The 21,942-nt window shown below is 36.4% G+C and overlaps 1 protein-coding gene across 2 annotated transcripts in view; it reads right to left on the minus strand.

The window, feature by feature from the left end:
- Positions 1–115: 115 nt before the first annotated feature.
- Positions 116–21,942, minus strand: part of MAP3K2 (mitogen-activated protein kinase kinase kinase 2) — a 49,068-nt gene continuing 27,241 nt past the window's right edge. The window contains exons 9-17 of one of the 2 annotated variants that reach the window (XM_021526172.2): positions 20,655–20,734; positions 18,703–18,770; positions 16,535–16,627; positions 13,983–14,189; positions 13,106–13,254; positions 11,163–11,294; positions 9,887–10,016; positions 8,680–8,857; positions 116–6,980 (exon numbers count right to left, since the gene is read on the minus strand). In XM_021526172.2, coding sequence (XP_021381847.1) covers positions 6,755–6,980; positions 8,680–8,857; positions 9,887–10,016; positions 11,163–11,294; positions 13,106–13,254; positions 13,983–14,189; positions 16,535–16,627; positions 18,703–18,770; positions 20,655–20,734 — 1,263 coding nt within the window. In that variant the 3' untranslated portion in view covers positions 116–6,754. Of the gene's footprint in view, positions 6,981–8,679; positions 8,858–9,886; positions 10,017–11,162; positions 11,295–13,105; positions 13,255–13,982; positions 14,190–16,534; positions 16,631–18,702; positions 18,771–20,654; positions 20,735–21,942 lie in introns of both variants that reach the window. The other variant, XM_021526171.2, reaches the window with a different exon arrangement.

The raw sequence follows: 21,942 nt of genomic DNA on the forward strand, positions 1-21,942 counted from the left end.
GGGGCAGCCACACCCCGGGGCAGAGGGAAATGAGGAAAAAGAATTTAAAATTAACAAAATAAATTGAACTTCCGGAAAGCGCACCGTAAATAACAATAAAAAAGCCAACTCGGAATTGAAATACGAGAGTGACATTGCGCAGCGTTCTGAAGTACAGAATTCTTAAAAGAGAAATCACACTGTTGTCCCTACAGAGTGTTTTAATATATTTCTAAGTACAATTCGTGTCTGATTTTGGAAATACAAATACATTTCGAATGGTTAAAAACAAAAATTAAAAAAATATTTTGAACATCAGCCAGCTGAAAATATATTTATCTAGTAAATCATCTCTCAAAGCTTTTATATATTTAATTATTCTAACTAAACATAGTACCCTTAAAAAACAAGTTCATAAAAATGTAGAAATGAAATTGTGGAATAAGATTACTGGGATATATACACACACATTCAATGCATACACAGAATTACAAGGTGGGGTTGGTTGGTTGTTTTTAAGTTTGGAAGGCTGTTAGACAGTGGAACCAGCAAGCAATGCCCAACTCCTGAGTTCCTCAACCATCAGCTAATTTTTAAATTGTTTTTATCTTTTTTTATACATAAGATATTCCATGTAAAGCAGCAACAGCAGTGCAGTTACTGGCAGCAACATCTCAAAAGTAATAAAAAACCCCATACATCCAGACAGTAGTACATTGCACACACACGTGATTCTCATACATCCATCGACAATTGGTCAGAGTATTAAATCAGTGTACAAATTAAATATTTCCAAAAATGTGCAAAAAAGTCAATGTTGATAGAAAAAAACACCTTTGTGTACATACATTACAAACAGTGCCCAGCATTCAACTGAGAGTAAAAACATTTACAGTGAGAAACTGATAGATTAAATAGAGAATTTAATGGCTACATAAAAATGTACATTAGATAAAGAGTAAATTTACAAATTTTTATTCATAGCCTCATGAAAACTAAAATCCTACGTTCCAATTAATCTAAGTCTCCTCCACATATTTACATTATACAACTCCTGTGAGGTCTGAGATGACAGACACTATGCTTTAACAAACCATTCCAATTTTAGGGTGACACCACCTTTTTTTACTGGTATTAACAAGAAACAAGCACTAGGGAACTGACAATCTAATGGCTGTTCAGAAAAGAAAATGCAATCCTTGTTTTTATATCCACATTATATAAACCTCTGGGGAAAAAAGATAATCTATTTTTGAATAAAAAGCACAAAAAAACTCTGATGTATTTCCTATGACTATCCACTCACAAGCTGGAATATCCTTTTTCTTATTTCTCAGCAGAAGACCCTGACCTCCTGACCTGTGGACTCAGCATGAGGGCTGAACTATGAGATACAATTTTTATGCCATTTAATCCAGGTCCTCTCCCTTTAAAATAAGTTTCTGACATCTAAGTCCTAGCCAAGGTGTGACTGCTCTGAAACATGAGAAATATAATTTCCTCCATCCTATTTACCTCTCAACTCCGTACACATATATATTGCTAGAGGAAACCCAAATATTGAACCAGCAAAATGGGAGCTGCAGCATCCTGGGTTCAAGTGATGGGCTCCCTGGTCTAAAGCTGGACACACACCTTACTCAGGAGCTATCATGGGCCACCACCTATGCAGGACTTAAGCTTTGCCAACTAGAAGGAAAAAGAAATGGTGCGGGCCACGTGGGGGGATATAAAATGAGAAAAGAGCTCCTTTGTTCATTATCACAGATTTTGATTCAAAAACCTTGGCTTGATAGCAAACCTGTCTGACCCCTCAGTGCACATTAGTGGCTCCTCCTGAAGGCAGCACTCACACCCAAGTAACTGTGGGTGACATCTTGCTGTCACATGAAGAGGACTGGCCGCTTCCCACACCTTTGGAACATTGTCACTATGGTGGCACAAAACAGATCAGGTCACAATTTTATCTTCATGGTGCTCCTGAAATGTCCCAAGGCTCAAACCCAGCTACAAAAGCTACCAGGTTTTAGTCATCAAGCTTATGCAGTAATTTTAGAATGACAACAGTAAGATTAAATTAGAAAGAGCTTTTAAAAAGAAGACTCTTCATTTTAATACAAGCATGAGTTTTGCATTTCAAACAGCAACTATAAACACCCACATGTCTGAAATATGGGCAGTGTCTATCACTTTTTACTAGTACCTGCTTTACTCAGTCAGCAACAGCTTACTGGTAGATACACACTATAAGAGACATGAAACATCACTTTTGGCTATATGTATATGGAATAGAAAAGCTTTGGTAATTGTATGTGATTCTACACTGCAGACTTGTCATTGCCACAAGACAGCAAATTACCAGCAAGAAGAAATTACACTGGCGGCAATACTTTTGCTTTTCCAGAAACACCATAGGGATTTACATTCAAGCACATACATTATACTTTTCTATATGTGTGACACAGTCTTTCAAGATTAAAAAAGTAAGAAATTGGTTATAAATAACTGTAGATCTGACCAATTTGCTCAAGTCTCTGAAGCTGCAGTTAGACATTGTTCTATGCTGTCCAAAAGAATGGCTTGCTGTACTGCACTGTACCTATAGGTGCTCCAAGGCTTTCAGTCAAGACAACAGCAGGATTAGGATTATCCAAAAGGCACAGGAAAGAAATCTGTTGGTTTGCTTGACAGATCATATTCCTGTGCACTGAAAGTAAACAGCTTTTAATACAGTACCACACTTACAAAAGTACCAACTTTGCTTTCAAGCCCAGTAAGAAACTCTGCTGCAGAGTCTGATACCCAGAGCCAGGAAGCCAAATTCTGACAATCCAGTTACTTAGGTGCATGCAGACAAATCATCTTTCTGGCATGTACGTTGGTGTACAATATCCAGAATGCAAATACAAAACGTGGATTAGCACAGGAAGCCAAAACTCACTTTTAAATTCTGAATTTGAATGACTGCTACAGATTATAACTCCTGCACACTTTTCAATGCAGTTAGGCAAGCTCTGCTTTGAGCACTTTGAAAAAACCCATTCTCTAAGGCAGCTTTGCTGACATGAAATTGTATGACATATTTCAATATGGTGTTCCAACATGAACAAAATTAAGGCATACAGAGAAAAAGGCACTAGCTAAAAAAACCCCAAACTTTTCATTTTATTTTACTGAAACGACTATTTAGCTACAAATTGAATTGGGAATCAAGTTAGAAGGTTTAATACTATATTTAAACTGTCAAGAAAAGAAGTCTGTAGATTTAACCATGCAATTATTACATCCATACCCTTTTGGGTTCTTCAATGGATATTTCTATCACCCAAGTAAAAAATAAGCAACTTTCACCAACACAACACAAGTCAAACCTTGAGTCATGCTCTAACAGGGTGGTTAGTTACACCATTAAAACCGTACCACAGAAGTAGCTTTTGTCACTTATTATGTGCAACAGACAGAATACTAAAAATCATTAGATAAGTAAGACTTTTGAAAATATACATACTCACCGTGAATTTGAACCCTTATTTCTTGAGAGTACAGCTTCATTGTGGCATTTACAGAAAAGCAAACCAGCCCTGCAGCAGTAGTGCTTTCACTGGCATTTTTTAATAACTGGATTCAACAATTAAGACCAATTTTTGGTCTAAAATGCTGGTGGCTTTTTAAGTGAGATACAATAAGTTGTGAGTAGGGATCTTGGCTCTGCAATCCTCCTCCAATGGAGTTTAAAGCATGAAGTTCCATGCAACCTCACAAATTCTAGAATGAGGGGTCATTCACCATCACTCCAGGAATCCCTGTAAGTGTTTAACAAACCCTGTATACAGCTTGTTTTACTACATTACCCCACTGGGGGTAATAGCCAACCTCTTCGTAAAAGTCTGATTTAGCTACATAATTATTTCTAGCTCAAATTATTTCTAGCTCAAAAAATTTATTCTAAGTTATTTAAGTCAGTAGAGAAATTCTCCTTAGGATGAAAAACTAGCTCAAGCCTAGCCTTGGTTATATTTGTAAAATTTTACTAGAATCACTCAAACTGGAAAATGTCAACTTCATTTAAGAAGTACAGTCTTTACATTGGCAGCTTTCTGACATGTCAAAGACATGATGAAAAATGTATTCTGAAAGTCACTTTCTTCCTGGCTCCAAAATGCTGACCGTTGTCATGACTGAATGCCATTGTTTTTTAGAAAAGGCACAAAAGCAGCAAACTTGATTGTTCAGTAATTAAAAATCACAACTAGGAAGTGATATTGCAATATACATGATCCAGCACTGTCTCACAGAAAGATCACATTATAAGAAAACTAGATTCTAAAAATTTTCAAGCTTCAGAGAGTGCAGTTTCTCTTTAGAATAGTATATTTAAATGTTATGAATGCTACAGATAAACCTGGTTACATTTTCCCTTTAATGTCCTTTTTTGGTAATGTTAAATTTCCTTACCTTTTCAGTAATCACTGACCACTACAGGGTTTTATATACATTTTCACCTTGGTTTTGGTACCTTCTTAGTCTGAAATCATAATTTCATTACATGATCTTGAAAATTGCCTACATAAACTATTAGGTTCTACATGAAACTTCCCATTCCTACTGTCACTATATTTTTCTTATAAAGCAAACGTCTCTTACAGCAGAGTAGATACCAATTCTTTTTAAAGGCCGCTTCGTAGCTTTTATCTAGTGACAGAGAAACAAAAAAAAGTCAGCACAAGCTGCCTTTCCTTTCAGCCTTTTACACTTTTCCTGGTCTGACTAGTTCTTCCTGTGCTAAGAAAACCTTGCACAGTTGTGGACCCTGACTGAGAAAATTATAAGATGGGTAAAATGCTCACAGAAGCTGAAGAAGTCACAACTCTCAGTCTCTGGAGAGATGGCCAAAAAAAAGTCATTCTTACTCCATTACAGGTAAAGTGATTAGGATAGATCCATACTCCTGCTTATGCTCTGGTAAAACAAATGGAATTCAGCAGAATAAATTCAGAAATCTCATATGTGAGTGACTGTGGGAATGGGAAAGCTTATTGTTCTGTCTCCATGATTTTCATAGTCCTGATACTCCTCTAAAGATGCAGAACAGGTAGAGCCTTGTCAGACTAGACAGGGGTCACAGTACCAGCCTGCTCTGTCTTTAACAAACAATAAAAGCAAGCAATGAATTACCCAAAACAGTAAACATAATTTCAATTCTGTCATCCAATAGTTTATTTCCAAATGCCCCTTTAAATTATCTAAGTTCTGTTCTTCTACAAAAATATGAGAGTCTGATTTTTCTGTTGTGAAAGGACAGTTATTCACTACACCTGATCAGTACCTGGGCTTCTCAACTGAGAAGCAATATTTCAGATTTTTACTTCTTTTATTATGCTCTTTCAGAAATATAAAAAGTAATTAATGTACACTTTATGACAGTTGGAAATCTGACAAACACCACTCTGGATTATCAGGCTGGAATAATCACACTCCTGTTATTTAATTGCTGGCTCTCTCTGCACTTTTGGCCTGTTCTTTGTACAGTTTTCTGTGCTGTGCCTCCTTCTTCATAGGATACATCAGTGCAACTTTATTAAAAATATAACTGGAATCTTAGCTTTCTCAGTTACTCATTCCTGATTTTACGAGATGTCTGACTTTATTTCAGGAATTCGCAACACATCCTAGATGACTGACCTGCATTACTAAACTAAGTTTTTTTAGTGCAGAATGGGAAGAATTCTATTATTCAGGCACTTGATGTTGACATACATTCCATCCTAGCGCCTCTCAACAGCTTTGCAAATATTTCTTATAGCTCATTCTGAATCCAGTAACTCATATACTGCACAAGGATTAGTCATTCCCTTTCCCCTGCAGCCATTCATGAGACTGTGGAGGAGAACTGACCCTCAACATCAGTATTTTTTTATCAGCTAAGATAACTGTCTCCCTCGAAGCTTATGCAACAGAGGTTCTCTTTGGCAGGTAGAGCAGGAGTCATTCTCCTAACTATTTACATCCAATAGCTGACTTTTGTCTAGCATGGGAAATTTCTCCTTTGCAGTATAGTAGTTTCTAGGAGTCTGGGCCCATAATCTGTTTACCTGTAATTATTTTCATATTAAGATAATACAGTAATTCTACACCAAAACCTCTAACTAGTACATCAGTTCTGAGTCATTTTTGTTATTTTCTTTTGGTCACATAGAAGTACCAGCTAGACATGCTGCTATACAAAGAGTTCCAAGTTCTTCCAGCTTCATCAATTAACTCTCAGAACCACATGTTCCTGCTTAAACTGTACATTCCAGAAACTGATTAAATGCTAAAATATAGTAAGAACTTAGAACTCTCTGCTGCAAGTACCTACAATATATATAAGAATCACATAGAAGTAACCTTCATGTCCTTTAGCTGCATGTCTATTTTTCCCTGCACCCTGAGTCAGTCAGCGGTGGCAGAAAAAGTCACACAGTTCCTGACTGTCCAAGCATTTGTAATTTTTTTCCTCTTTAAATAAGGAACAAATATGTACTAAAGTGCTTTATCTACATCAACCACATCAGTACATTATAGAAACAAAAAGTTCTAGTCCTGGTGGGAGCAGGGGAGAGAAGATTCTCATTTTAGATACAAATTTTAGATTGTTTACATAAGTGAAACAAAGATTCAAGAGAATATTCTCTCTCTTGTCTTTTTTCTCCTTTTTCTTTGTAAAAAATAAAAAATAAAAGTGCAGTCAAATAGAAAATAAATGCAGTAGATGCAAGCTGAGTTGAGGCAGGTGTTAGTGATAGTGTGCAAATGTGTGTCTTAGCAGTTCATCTGCAAACGGTCGCAGCTTGGCCTCGATAAAAATCCGTTTCAAGAAATCCCGAGCGTGGTCGGAGATGTGAGGAGGGAGCTGGGGGTTGGTTGGCTGAGTGGCAATTTTAAAGATGGCAGCCATGGCTTCAAACTCTGCCCATGGGGGCTTCTCAGTGAGCATTTCTACCACTGTGCAACCTACACTCCTGAAACAGAGGCAGAAGTGAAACAGCAGGTTACAACAGAGTCATGCCCTTCCAGGAAAACAAGAAATAGCAGAGAGAGACCAAAATATCACAAACAAGCAGGATCCACGTAACACTAGAGAGTAACTTCAGCATGAAACAAGCATTGGAAAAAAACAGCACGTACTGCTGTACCTTTATCTCAGAGTTACACAAATCACTACCTATGTCTCTACTTCACTACTTCCCTGGGCTGAAAGCCACTACCTCAGTGAGGGGATAATTACTTATTTATCCAGGCAATACCAACTCTGGTAGAGCACTGCCAGCATTAGTGGTCAGCAGGCCACGCACTCAGCACTGCACTTGGAAGCTTTCCTGTTCCTTGAGGCTGAACAGAAATGCAAAGCATCAGGAAAGCTCTGTGCATGCCATGTGTGTTGCCAGCTCATTAGAAATGCACAAGTGAATGCACAATTCACCAGTGAATCGTATGCAAACATAATATGGTAGCTGAACAAAAGAACAAAAGCCCTACTTCAAGGTACCTTCTCTCTTAGTAAAGGATACTAAAAATATACTTAGATTGACAAACAAAATTTTAAGATCCTAAACAAAGATTGTTTAAAGAATTTAGGAAGGCAGCAGGGCATACATATGGCCAGAAAAACTTTGTTCTGGAAGTCCTTAAAGATCAGCATCTTCCAATAACAAGTGAACAATACTGCAAAATGGATAGGGCTAGATTAATTTCCCAATTCTTAGAAAGTTTCAGTGTTTTTCAAGATACTTGCAAGAAGTTTTGTGCTTAAACAGATATACATTGCTTTACACAATAAGGATTTACTGACTGACAGCTGTCTAACTTCAGTATTTTTTCTTAAGTTTCCACCAAAAAACACACCTTTTTTTCTTCAAATTTGAACAAGTCAGCTTCTTGATATAAAGTTGACCTATTTTTCATGTATTACTAAATAATCTGAAGTAGCCAAATTAATTTCCCAGAGGGTAAAAGTATTGCCACTGCTTGGATACAACGTAGTTCCTTTTTAAACACACGGTGTTACTACTCCAGCCCATCTGCTGCTGCCTGCCCATTACTGCAGATTCACAGGTCAGCTGCAGTGCAAAGAATCTCATTGCCAAAGTCATCTGTCCACTGGGCTGGAGCCATGTCAGACTGTTGCATATATGATTCACTAAACTTCATGTTTGCAAATTACCTTTCCCTCCTAGTTCTATGTATTTAATAACAACTTAAATCAAATTGTTTTTTGATACTCCCTTTTAAATGTAGCAAATTCACTCTTAAGTGTTCAACTTTTAGAGGAGCAGCATTTTATTTTCTGCCTTGCATCAACGGTATTTTGGTGTTGAAGTTTCATTACAACACACTGACTGAACTGAGGTTTCAAAGCTTCACATATTGCTTTCAGTCAGTACCTCTTCAGAACTTACAAAGAGTTTGATAATCTTAACTTCATGCAAGGTCAGTTGAAAGGATTCTCTCATGATCTCTAAAATGATGGGCTGAGAAATTGCCATGTGAAAAATTAAATTTCAGTGTAAAGGCTCTCCAAATATGACTGTCAGTGTTAACATTTGTCACCTTTTCCAGCTTAAATCCCAGGATGAAACACAGCAGCTTCAGATAACAAACACCTATTCTCTGTTGAAAATGAAATGACACTTTTCAGTAGAGAAGGGGTTTTTAACATACCAGATGTCTGCTTTTCTGCCGTACCCTTCTCCACTAATAACTTCGGGACTCATCCAGTAGGGAGTTCCTGTGACAGACTTCATTCCCGTACCAGACAGACAGATAGTCTGCAGTCTTTTGCTGGCACCAAAGTCACCAAGCTTCACATTGCCTGCTGAATCCCTCAGGATATTTGCTCCTGGAAGGAAGGGAACACAGCATTACCTTCATGAAAGACTCAAGGCTTTGGCATGGGAAACAGTAACAGAAGTTTGGATTCAGTGATATAATTCAACATCAACCTAGGATTTCAAGCCAGAGAATTTACTTTCTCTGCTCATTCCTACTAGTCTATTCTGGAGTTCAGAAAATAATGAATTGCACACATTGGTTTGCATCCTAGGCCTCTTCCATGAAGGGGCAGTCCCTTTGTAAAGCCCTCCTGACAAAACCAGGAATGTGCCATACCTGGGAAATTAAAATAAATGGGAAAGGAATTTCCACACAACTGAAAATGTCTCCATGCTATTTTAAAGCAACACCTCAAACTGTGTTACAGACTTATTCAAAACTTATCTGCACAACATATACAAATTGACTGTGGTATCTCAACCTGCTTTGGAACAAAACACTTTTGATACAAAGTAACAGAAAAATATTAGGGACTACAACAGCATTGTGTTCAACGCACCTATTCTGCACATTGCCATCTTCCTACATATTCACACCTTGCTTATGCAACACTTGCAAATCACCTGCACCTATCTACAGAAAGGAAATGTTGCACCAGGCTTCCAAGCAGTAAAATGGAAGAAGTCTGATCAGGCAAGTCACTTCTGCCAGTCACTTCTTGTACCAGTGAAGTGCTGGGTAATTTCTACATAAACAGTGAAACAAAAGTCGGTGAATCTAAACTTTAGTCACAGTGCTTTGTTCTGCACATTCTATTTCTAAAGCTATTAATAGTGAAGTAAAATCAAAGGAATTTATCCTGCTTGTTTTACAGATGAAGACTAAACAAATATTGCCAGAACTCTGCTAGAACATCACAAAGTTGCTTATTTTTCCCTCCCCCACTTACAACAGTGACAAGACTAAAAAATGGAAAGCAATCACACTGATTTTAAGTCAGTATTTTGGTATTTCAAACTTAATTGCATTTCAGTGCTTCACATAAGATTAGAAAAGGATCAGTAACAAAGAGCACTATGCACAGAACTCTCATTACCTTTAATATCTCGATGGACAATCATATTACTGTGCAAATAGTGAACTCCTTCCAAAATCTGCCGTGTGTATTTACGAGTCACATTCTCTGTGAGTGCTCCATATGATTTCAATTGATCTTTGATGGAACCCTATGACAAAGAAGCATAAAACACTAACACTTCTAGAATTCAACTGAAATTCAATTAAATTTGTGCCTGAAACATAGACATTTAAAATTACAATTCTTTTTGATTTAACCTTAAAACTTGCAAGCAGCTGAATAGTTCCAGTCCAGTGTAAAGAAACACAGCACCCCCAAACTTTTTAATGGGTAAGTGGTGACATTCAGGATGGACATAACACATGCTCTTTGTGTTAGCTTGTACTCAGAAATAAACATTGTCAAGTAAAAAACCACCATGTACTACAGGATGGTGCTTTAGGTAAAAATTAGAGGTAAGAAAATTTTAGCTTAAAATAAGATTAAATCAAAACTTCTTCAAAAATAGTTTTGCAACTATTTTTGTATGACTTGTCTTTGTCACATGGAGTTACAAACTGCTAAGATTACTTCTGTCACTTCTCCAAATCTCAGAAGAATTCAAGATGTCCCACAAAACAAGACCCAGAACTCAAAAAAAAAGGAAGCAAACAAAAAACACACCACCACCAAGAAAACAATGCCCAGACACTGCTTTTCCCCTCTGGAGTCCCATAGTAAGTAGACTGCTGTAACTACTCAGAAATACAGAGCCTCTGTTTTTACAGGAGCACATTTTGTTTAGCTCTGCTGACCCCACTAGGTGAGAAAATGAAAACCTACAGTTTTCTGACCTTATAATATTTCCTAGCAAAGACGAAGAACAGCAGTTCAGCATGTCCTAGGCGCCACACAAGAAGTAAACACCAAGATTATTTTCTGTATGCTCTTACTCCCATCCCTATATTTCAGCTACTTTTTATTTTCCAGAAATACTTGAAGCATGGCAAAACAAAACAGTAAGAGTCAGGGAGATTTAAGAGTTTACTAATATACTAATATTATCTTTTCAAAGACATTGCCAAGCACCACTTAAGCCAAAACCAAACACAAAGAGCTTTCATATGAACCACTGTAATTCTGAAAACTCAAGCAACCAATGGAAAAGACAGGAGGTTGCAAGCAGTTGTCAGTACCCATCTTTGATTGTTTTAATTTGGACAGTTTAAAATATCTTTTATGCAAAGCTGAATGCTTGGGTGCTCATAACCCTGCACACAATCAATGGCTAAAGTGGATGAGCTCTCTTGCTTACCCCAGGCATGTACTCCATGAATATTGAGAGTGTCCTTTCAGGTGGGTCTCTCAAGAAGCCATAATACTGAACAATTCGTTCATGCAGCAGATTTTTCAGCAACTGAATCTCACACTCAAGTGCATTTACTTCCTGAAAGGACAAAACAGGACAGATTTACATGCTTGATGTAGTAAAACTAAGATTTTGGATTTGAATGTTTTCAAGCAGAGCAGTGCATACATATTAAAGTATTATGCAAACTAAGTAACAAAATACTCCTACAGTTAAATGTAAAGTTTTTGCATTTTATAGCAAAAAAATATCAATGTTAAATTGAGGTAATTAAAACCAACCAAAACTATGTCTTTTCTATACATTATCTTTAGGATGATTTTGCTGCTTTTCCATTGTTTCTCTTTTCTTGAAGTTACGTTTATTTCAGAGCACAGCAGATATCAATATGTTCATGAGGTCAGTGATCCTTATGCAACATGTCATAAGCCTCCAGTTGGGTAAAAAAACAACTAACAAAACACAGAAAACCACCCCACATTTTAATCTTTGTGGTGGAATAATTAGCAAAGGTTAATTCTTAACTTTTCCAGGATGATAGACTATACTTTAAAAATGCCTTTGTGTACCACTTAATATTGTAATAATGAAATGCAACAAAGGACAACAGTAACAGCTGGTGTTTTCTCTAGAGCCATCTAAAATACTACAAATTTTGCAAACGTGAAGTAAGATATTTTGAAATGAACTGTACAATTAGATGTTGGAAAAATACTAATCCACAAATTGAAACTTGACTAGATTCCAAATTTCACCTACAAGTTTTTTATCAAGACCTGAATTTTTATCTGTCGTAGCCTTGTTATGGATACCCTCCTACTTCCAAGATTAGAAAGAAAAATAGATTTTTTTTTTACACACAGAGGCACATAGTACTACAAAATGCTATGATAAATGAGTTCACAAAACTGTTGCTTCTGGAGAGATACCACCATATTTTAACATTTCCAAAACATAGTGAGTTGTTCTGTTACACATTTTAAAGAAGTAGCAACAACTATACTAGGAATCTACAGCACAAATGATTATTGACTTTTTCTTTGATCCTATACCACTAATAGCAGCAACTATAACTGGCAGCCACTCAATTCTGCAATCACGCTTACACCCATTGTTTCCCTGACCTTGCTCCCCACAGTGCAGAATGCAGTCATAATGTAAGGAAAGTAACAATTCTCTTCCTGTCCCGTAAAAAGTAGCAAGTAGGGTTTGGGAAAAAAGAAATAACATATTGGTGCTACATTTAAATTGTTTATCTCCTTCAGCATTTAAAGACAGACAAGTTTAATTTTACAGAGAGAATAAACTAACAAGGAAACTTGTGCTCTTTAGGGAGAAACACAGTGTATAACAGCAGCTAGTCTTGATGCACAACGTCTAAAAGAAACAAACCCCCTGCCCCCCACACACACATAGAAATACCTCCAAAAAAAGATGAAAAAATACTTAAGAATCTCAAACTGTCTTAATAGCCAAAACAAATTTCTTTACGACAATTTATTTTCAGGAACACTTATATTAATACAGCTATTTCTGCCTAAAAATGTAATTTCTTCCAATTTCTGTTAGCATAACTAATTATCTATTTCAGAGCACACACTTTGTAATAGATTGTTTGATTTTAGAGACTGAGACAGCACCAAATCAAATTATGCATCTTCACAGCATAAGGATCTGTCTGAAAATTAAAAAATGTGATGTAATATTAAAATCAGGTAAGCAGACTAATTATCTATGGTACAAACAAAATGGAATTCCTAACAAGGACATGGTTTCCTAACACCACATGGTTTAAAACATGTTCATCCTGTTCAAGGAAAGGAACGTGAATCTGGTCTAGAACACACCAGCAGAAGCCTTTTCCAAGGTCTCTCTTTGGTATCTCTTACCTTGCTGGTTTCTGGACTATCGGGATCAAACTGAACTTGTTTAACAGCCAGCTCTCTTCCAGTGTCAGCATCGTAACACAGATATACTCTGCCAAATGCACCTTGACCCAGTAGTTTACCAAGTCTCCAGTTAGTTGGAGCTCGTGGTGCTGAAAATATAAGTATGTTTTGGTTTTCAAATGAGCTTGTTATTCAGCTGATCGAGAAAAACTGGAATACACAGAAAATAATTTTTTAAAATTCTACTTTTTCAACAATAGAGACTGTGCGTCCTAAATCTCACCATATAAATTACAGAGATCAATAAAACTCCCTGTAAGATGGAAAACATTAGCTACTTAAATTTATTAATGAAATAACTTGTGGTAGAACTAGATATACTTAAAACAACTAGCAATAGTTAATCTGAAAAATAGAAAAATAATGTTAAGCAAACAACTTTCTTTTTAAAAAAAATAGAGGCATAATTACAAGGTATGATCTACTGAAGTCAACACAAAGTATATTTGCTCCTGAAACTGTAACACAAGTATGAAGCAGTACCACTAAAAATGTACAGTTTAACTGAAAACATGACCAACATCTGCAAAAGTAAATAGTAAATGCAACCTACAAAATCCATCTCAGGTCCTAAAGAGTCTAAGAAATCACTTTTACAGCGTTTTGTTACCACAGATGTAAATTCCAATTGAAAGTCTACGTGAAGCTTGGCAATGTAAGCAATGTAAATACTGATGAGCATAGTCCTGACCTTTGCCTATTAGAGATAAAAACATGTTATTTAATGCCACATGTTTGGATGGCATGCTAGGTTTTGACATGATATACTTGAAAAGTAAGAGTTTCACAGTGGGGTTCACAAAATGCCAGAACTTACAGCGGCTGGGTGGGCTGATGTCCATGACTGACAAGGTAGGATTGTCTATGTCACTGCCCCTCCTCCTCATTCGGTTATCTTCGTATTCCGGCGTAAAGACGCTGCTCCCACTGCTGGTGCTCAGCGAGTGATCAGTGGGACTGAAGCTAACCGGAGATCGGAAGTTGTTGCCCTGAGTCCTTCTGGCTCTTGGAAAAGTTTTACGACCTTCAATGATATACACAGAACACAAAAGTTACAGTACAAAAAGATGCTGCAATACAACATGTGCATGCAAATACTCTATGAGTTCTGTATCCTCTCATTCAGATCTGCCACAGCAGAGGATAGGATACAATCATCATGAAGTTTACTGGTTTAACTTTCCACCTAGAAGTAAACAAACATTCATCAAAGATGTATATAAGGACTAGAGAGAATCAAAATCTATTGTTTAAAAAATAAAAACTGGGACCAGATTCTGGATTTTTTCTGAAATGTAGGCTTGAAAAACATGGAGACCTGTAAGAGGAGAAAAATAATGCCGTGCCTCTGCTTTTATTGCTCTATTAAATGTGCAAATACCGTATTTCTGATATTTAGGAGAACAAAACACATGTTTACAATCTTGTAGTGCCCAAGCCAGCCTCTTCCTTCTGTAAACTAGAAAGAATTTAATTCAGAGAAAGACTGACACATGGAATCAACAGGAAGGCCACAAAAGTACTTTAAAAATCAAAACATAAGTAATACAAAATTTGGAGAATCAGAATAGAAAAAACAGAGCACTGATCTTCCACACGTTAATTACAACCAGATAGGACTAATACTCTTTATGTTAATCTATCTAGATAACACAACTATTTTTAGGATAGCATCTCTTGATTAATTTTCATCCTACAGAACTCAACAATAACTGAAGGAGTCTCTGATTCATTAGGTACTATACTGGAGGAGAAGTTCCCAGACAACTAAAGAAAGCAGATAAAATACTTTTGAAATAGTAGACTCAGACTTATATACTAGCCTGGACAATTTAAATTCCAAGAAAGAGATGCAAACAAGCTAGTAAGCAGTTTTATTGACATTGAAAAAATAAAAATGTAATAAACCACTCATAATTGGTTTGTCTCATGTAGCTAATCCAATTTTCCCTTTTCAATGGGACATTCTCACAAGCCAACTCATAAAGTGTTGCAGACCATCTTACTATGTAGATTATACTCAAGAAAGATTCAGAGCAGTTACCAGTAATTTCTCATCAAAGGGGAAGTGGACATCCCCAGCAATTTATGTTCAGTCAACTTCCATGCACTATTTTAATTTATAATGTACATATGATGGAATATGATGGAACTTAACACACTGAAATATTGCAGATGACATCATCTTAAGTGTAGCTGAAAGTCCATTTAAAGATAAAAATAAAAAATGAAAAAAATTATATAGGAAAATGTAACCAAAGACTGAAGAGAAAGTCAGAATGGTGACCAGAAGGTAGGGTCATTTTGCAATATATTAATGTATTGCTACATACCAAGTTCTGCTTATATCCTGTGTTATACATAAAACGGCCATGAGAAAAGCCTCAGCTGGGGCAGAAGAAGAAAACTAAGGCAAGAAACCAGGTATGTGTGTGATGCTATATAAGGGCAATGACCAATTCTTCACTGTGTTAAAACAGAGTAACTTGTTAATATTTTCATTTGGAGGAAAAATGTCTTGGGAGAGAGAAAGTTAAGTTATAAGATAAGCTATCCTAGAAGCTGGTAGCATAAAGGAATTGAGTATGTCTTCTGTTGAAGTCAATTTAGAGTTTACTTGAAATTCAGTGCAACAAATCACTGCCTCTTTAAATCTTGCCTTAGAGCAAGGGACTAGACTTTGCAGCGCCTCAGGTTGATATTTCTGTGAGTCCTGTAACATAATTCCATTTATTGCTCTTTACATTCCACACTGCAAGTAAAGCCATCTCGTCTTGGGACACATTTCTTTGTAACTCTTCTTAACTAGTGTTTGACACACCCTGAAGTATGAAAATTATTCAGCTGCTCCTCTCTACTTCCTTTAGAAATTTAACACATTTTAAATTGATATCAATTACTGTCCAAACCAGTTTTGTGGACACATTAGCAGGTGCTGCCTTGCATTCCAAAAATTTATTTCACCAACTAATTCTCAGTTTACATCACTTCTCTTAAATTTTATTTACTCTTTTAATCCAAGAAACTGTCTTAAAGTAAAGCAAGACATTACAAACAGACATACCTACTTCAGCTAGAAAAGGGTTACAAAGGTCAGAAACTTATACTGTATGGCTTGTGTGTGGCCAAAGATAGCAAATATTTCCACAGTTGTACATATGAGTCAGGAATTCAGTAATCTGTAACTTTACCAGAGATAAAACTGCTTAGAGGTTTTATCAATCATTAGAAGCTTAGCAAGTGAGTTTGGGGAAAGAATTTAAGCTTTCAATTTTGTCAATGTTTTCACTTAATTTCATTAAGGTCTTACAACTTTATTCATGTTTCCTGATGAGAAAAATAGATTAATAAAACTGTTGCAGTTCTTACCATCATTGTAGTCTTGTTGATGAAATGAAATATGATATCTTCTGGGATAAGTCCCCCCCTTTCCAAATTTCTCAAATATTGGGATATCATACTCTACTAGAAAATAAAATGATTCATTTCAAAATTTAAAATATGACAAAAGCATGCTGAACTAAACACTTTGGTAATATAAACTTACAATGGACAAACGTATATGAAGGGTTGAAGCAACAGAGGAAAAAGATTTATAGAACAAAATCACACAACTCACAAGAACTAAAAGGACTTCAGTCAAAAGTCCCAAAGAATCAAGAATTCAACAGCTTGAGTGGTTTGTAACCTCTTGCTTAAAAGAATGTTGGAGAATGGCCGAATGCCTGATTAATCCAGTTTTAAAAATACTTTATAGAGGAGAAACTATTCCAAAGAATATAATTTAAAGTTGTATAAATATGAAAAACAGGTGAATGAGTCAACACAGCTTGAATTACTAAAACACATTCAAAAGATCCTCTTTTAAAAGTTATGAGAGAAAAGTGTAAGATAAGGGATCAAATCCCTCATGCATATGTAATTGGTTAGAAGATAAGTACATAAGGGAGGAAACAGTCAACAGTCCACAGGAATCTGGGCTAAAACTCATGCAGTTTAATTATCCATGAATTCTCTGTACAGAACAGGGAACAGGGAGGTGACAAAAATCACTTTTGAGAAATAAAACCAAGAGAATCATTAGAGAAAGCCCTTAAGAGGCAACGTGACTGGACAATAAAGTTGTAGGTTAAATTCAGTGTAGGCTTCTGTAAAGGTTTGTGATAGAGACTTCTAAAAAAGCAGCAGCTGAACTCTGCATTAGCTGAGAAGAAAATTAAATGCTGTAAGATACACTGAACAAAGTTTTGGTGTACTCAATTTCAAAGAATTCAGAAAAACTGGAAATTATTCAGAAGCACAGAGATGATCAAAGATCCCAATTGCTCCTCCTTAAGGAATGTAGGCCTCTATATACAAAAAAAGCAACAGCTCAAAGGGAGCAAAGAGGTCCATAAAAAAACCAAACCAAACAAAAAAATCCACTGGAAAAACAGGAACAGAAAAAAAAAAAAAGCCTTAAAAAAGTTACAAAGCACATACTTCTTCATAAAACACAGTAAATTGCACAACCTTCTGTTGCAACCTACAGCTCATGCTGAGAGTTTATACAAGTTGAAATAGGGACAAGAAAAATTTGTGGAAGGAAAAAATTCTATCAAATCACAAAGAACATCTTGCACTTACAGAACCCTTGAGCAATACAGGACTAGGAATATATTTTGAGACAGGAACATTGCACACCCCTCTGTATAAGCCCAGTACTGGTGGTGGCAGAAGGAAAGACTAGGTCAGATGGACATTTTTTTATGCTTCTGTTACTTTTCAAATCATGAAAATAAATATTGAATATGGAATTAATGATTGCTGCCAATCCCACTGTTAACATACCAGAACACGGAATGGGAAAAAAACCCAACAAATCCCAATAAAAAATACTGCAAGATGATCTTACTAGAAAAGTAACTTTTATGAACACACATAAACTAGATTAGGATTATACAAAAGGCAAAGTAATTTCTGACATTTCCAACTCTTTTGGTACTTGTCTCTGCCACCTAAATGCTACTTACATACAGTTTTAGTTTAATTTTATTTAAAAGTGGTGCAATCTATTGAGCACTCTAGAATTCTAAAAAGAAAAAACTCACCATCACAGACTTACCTGGATAAAGCTTCAAAATCAAAATAAAAAGAAGCTTCAAAATATGTAACAGACTGAAGAAACACAAGGCCCTTTTGATTTATTGGAAACTAATTATCATTCAACAGCAAAGTTTTGTAGTGAGCCATGACTGTGAGAAGACACTTCAGAACACTTTCAAGGTTACCCACTGCACTTTGCATCCTGAGCCCTGCACAACAACTTAGATTCGAGCCAGAGTATTGTATGAAGAAACATTAGTGGTGATGATTAACTTAGAGGCACAGCTCTCCATCCTTTTGCTCTGCAGTGCTTTCAAATACAGAAGTCATGAGCACTTCAAAGTGATACTTATTTCACTTATTTCTCCAATGTGAACATGCCTTCTAAGCCCTATTATTTGCAAGAGGAGCAGTTCTGGAAAGCTAGTGTGTCTTCAGAGATTTTTGCCTACCTGAGAATTCTTGATGATTATCTGGATAGCTCTGTGCTCTTGGCATCCGAGACTTGGGATAGTTGTCCCTGGAAGAGTAAAAATACACAGAATCTAAAAACTGCTGTTAATCCAGACTTAAGCTTACTGTCATCTTATTGATGAAAAGCCACTGCTATACAGATTGCTGCACCAGTTTACAAACATGGAACTCAATTCTGAAACTCAATTCTAGTAGGTAACTGTAACAATTAAGGATCAGCAACAATGGAAAAGCTTGCTTATTGAGCTGAATGTAGGTAAGAAAGCAACAGACTCTGTTAATGAGCAATGATATTAGTAAAAACACAAATTATCACAAGTACAGCCACAAAGGAACATTGTTATGCTTAACACCTTTATGGCTGAACACAAAGGTTTATAGACTGGCAAAATCAGTTATACAGACTACAAAAACTCTTGAGGAAATTTAACCAAAGAAATGGAGAACCTTTTAATGAGGAAAAACATTTCCTCTTCTCTCCATGAAAGTCATAGGATTAAGAGAGTGATTTTATTGAGTTACAGAATGATGAAGAATTTTTTGGTTCTTACATGATCACATTGTTTCTTACCTACAGTTGGTATGTAACTCCCAGCCACCAAAAGGAATGGATGGGATTGCCAGTCAGAGCAATCGATAACAGTTTATTTCCATAAACATACCAAAACAGTGTCCTCCTTTTTCTGGTAAGAATTTCTCTAATGGGTAACAGAAGCTAAATGGAGACAGAAAACCTACATCTTTGTAGGAAATATTTAAATGGAAAAAAAAAAAAAAAAAAAAGGAAAACAAACTAAGTAGAAGTGACAAATTAAGTAAATAAAAACAACCAAAAAAAAGTTTTGAAGAAGAAATATGAATTGCATTAAGTTTGCTTTGTTTCCCCTTCTTCCACTCACTCCTACCCCACAAAAACCCTAAATTTGGCAAATAGATAAAATTTATTTTCAATGGAGCTACATTAAATACTGTGTACGTATAACTTACTACACTAAAACCACAAAGTACTTTTCATGTTTATTGTCTTCTTGCTTGTGAAATGCAGACTTATTAAACTCAAAACTGTATTTGTTAGACCAAATCTATTTGTATCCTCAAACCACATCTTCTCAAATGAAATAGTACTACCGAATAGTACAGCTCTGATTAATTGCCACAGGCAGTGACCTCCAACTCTTCACCTTTCTACCAGTTAAATATTTTATTAGCAGTTTTATTAGTTTCACAGTTTGAAATAAACAAAGAGGAATCTGCACATTAAACCCAAGGTTATTTGCCTGACCATCATAAACCAAACAGGAGTATGTTCTACTTGACTTGGCTGGCGGACAGTGACCCCCTCAAAACACAGGGGCCTCCTCAGAGGTCAAACCAAAAGACCCCCCACAGCACATACTGTCTCTCTTGCTGACTGGCGGGCTTGAACAAAAAAAAATCAGTTGAAAGTTTGCAACAGGAACAAGGGGAGGTAATTGCAAAATAAAGAAAGGGATTGCCTGTTGAAGCCACTAAATTATTCTACCCTCCTTCTTGAATTTGGTACCCCATACTCTGGCAAAGGAAAGCCTACTTCATATGGCAGTGCCTAAGAACTCTAAATTTAATGGAGTGGCTCACTGCCAGGGTATATACAACACCCATGTGAAAGACCTAGCAACATATAGTAAAAACCTTCAGTACATTTTTCTAGGACCTTAAATCTAAATTCTTGTGGTTTAAATACAAATTACTGGAAAAAAAAAAGCGCTAGAGTATTTTCCATGTATTAGTAAGCAATTAAGTTTCAATAAGCTTTTATAAACATTCTATAACTTACAAAGGAATTTCTGGAAGAAGTACTGCCACTTGAGAGGAGTTGCATTTTACAACTGAGACATTATGCAATCTAATAAAGATAAATAATTAAATAATGAATGTAAATAATTTTTACCCATCTAATGGGCTGTCAAGCGAGGGACAGCTTCCCGAGCCAGAGTTTTCAGGACTGCTCAAAGACAATGGATCCAGCATCTAATAAATAATAAACAGAGGAACATCAACAACTTCAAGGTTTTTTTTTTTTTTCATTTTTTTTTTCTAAATAGTTAAGGGATTTGCTATGAAACAGCTAATAATAAACAAATCCAAATCAGATATAAACTGGTAAAAAATAGAGTGGAAAGCTCATATGTTACCTTAAAATGAGCTCCTTGAGGAGGAGAGGAGAACTTACCCCTCCAATTTTTATGGTCTATGTTGTATCTTAAAGGTCCTGAGCCCCTACTTGGCCATACATCCATCAAAGACTTACTAAAGAAACAGTGTCCTGAAAGTGAGTTTGCACTCCACAAACTCAAACACTTAAATGAACTCTGTATTGGGGAGGACAACATCTACCACAGGTTCAGCATTTTTATTCCTCTTGTCTCGTGCTGAACAATATTGATTACCTTTCTAAGCCAGTGCTCTATGGACCAGCTGGCACCCCATGGGTTTTATCCAACCCCTCATCTCTTACAGAAAGTGTGGGGTCTGCAGTCAGAGTGCCAATAGCTGTGGTCAGGCAGATCAACAGCAGAGCAGAGCAAAACCCTGCACTCCCAAATTCCCTTCTTGTCTTTGTTGTGCAGGCTGTGACAGATAAAGGCAGCATGGCCAACATTTGCCAAGGTGATGTGGCAAGGTGAGGAGCAAACAGAATTTATGAGCCCACCACCCCAAACTGGCCCTTGAGGTTGCTTAGACTGAACAAACATGGCTTCTTAAGAAAGTAAAATTCATTAATTTAAACCTGCTGACAGCTCACACAGCAATGCATACATGACAGGTTATATATTTCTGGAATACTTAAGAGTGAATGGAGATCCCATGCTTCAGGGATCATCTGTCTGTCTGACCAGTCAGAGACCAGAAATTACTTTGCCCAAAAGTAACTATTTCACTGGAATGAATCCAGACCTGGCCTGGATCTGACCACATGGCTATGATAATGAATAGCCCTGCTCTGCAAAGTAGGATATTCAGTCCCTATTCTCAGCTCAGTCATTAAAATTGTGCAACAAATTGCACTATCCCCTTGCCTTTATTTTATCATCTGTCTCTCATTTAGTCAGCTCATAAAAACTGTTGCCTCTTGCCATTTGTACATACACTGCCAATGTCAACAACATTGAACTGATTTGTGTATGCAGCATTATTTTTCTTTCCTCCTTGAAACATCTCTTTCTCCATTGCCAATT

This window comes from Lonchura striata, chromosome 8 (assembly GCF_046129695.1).
Source record: "Lonchura striata isolate bLonStr1 chromosome 8, bLonStr1.mat, whole genome shotgun sequence".
NCBI lineage: Eukaryota > Metazoa > Chordata > Aves > Passeriformes > Estrildidae > Lonchura > Lonchura striata.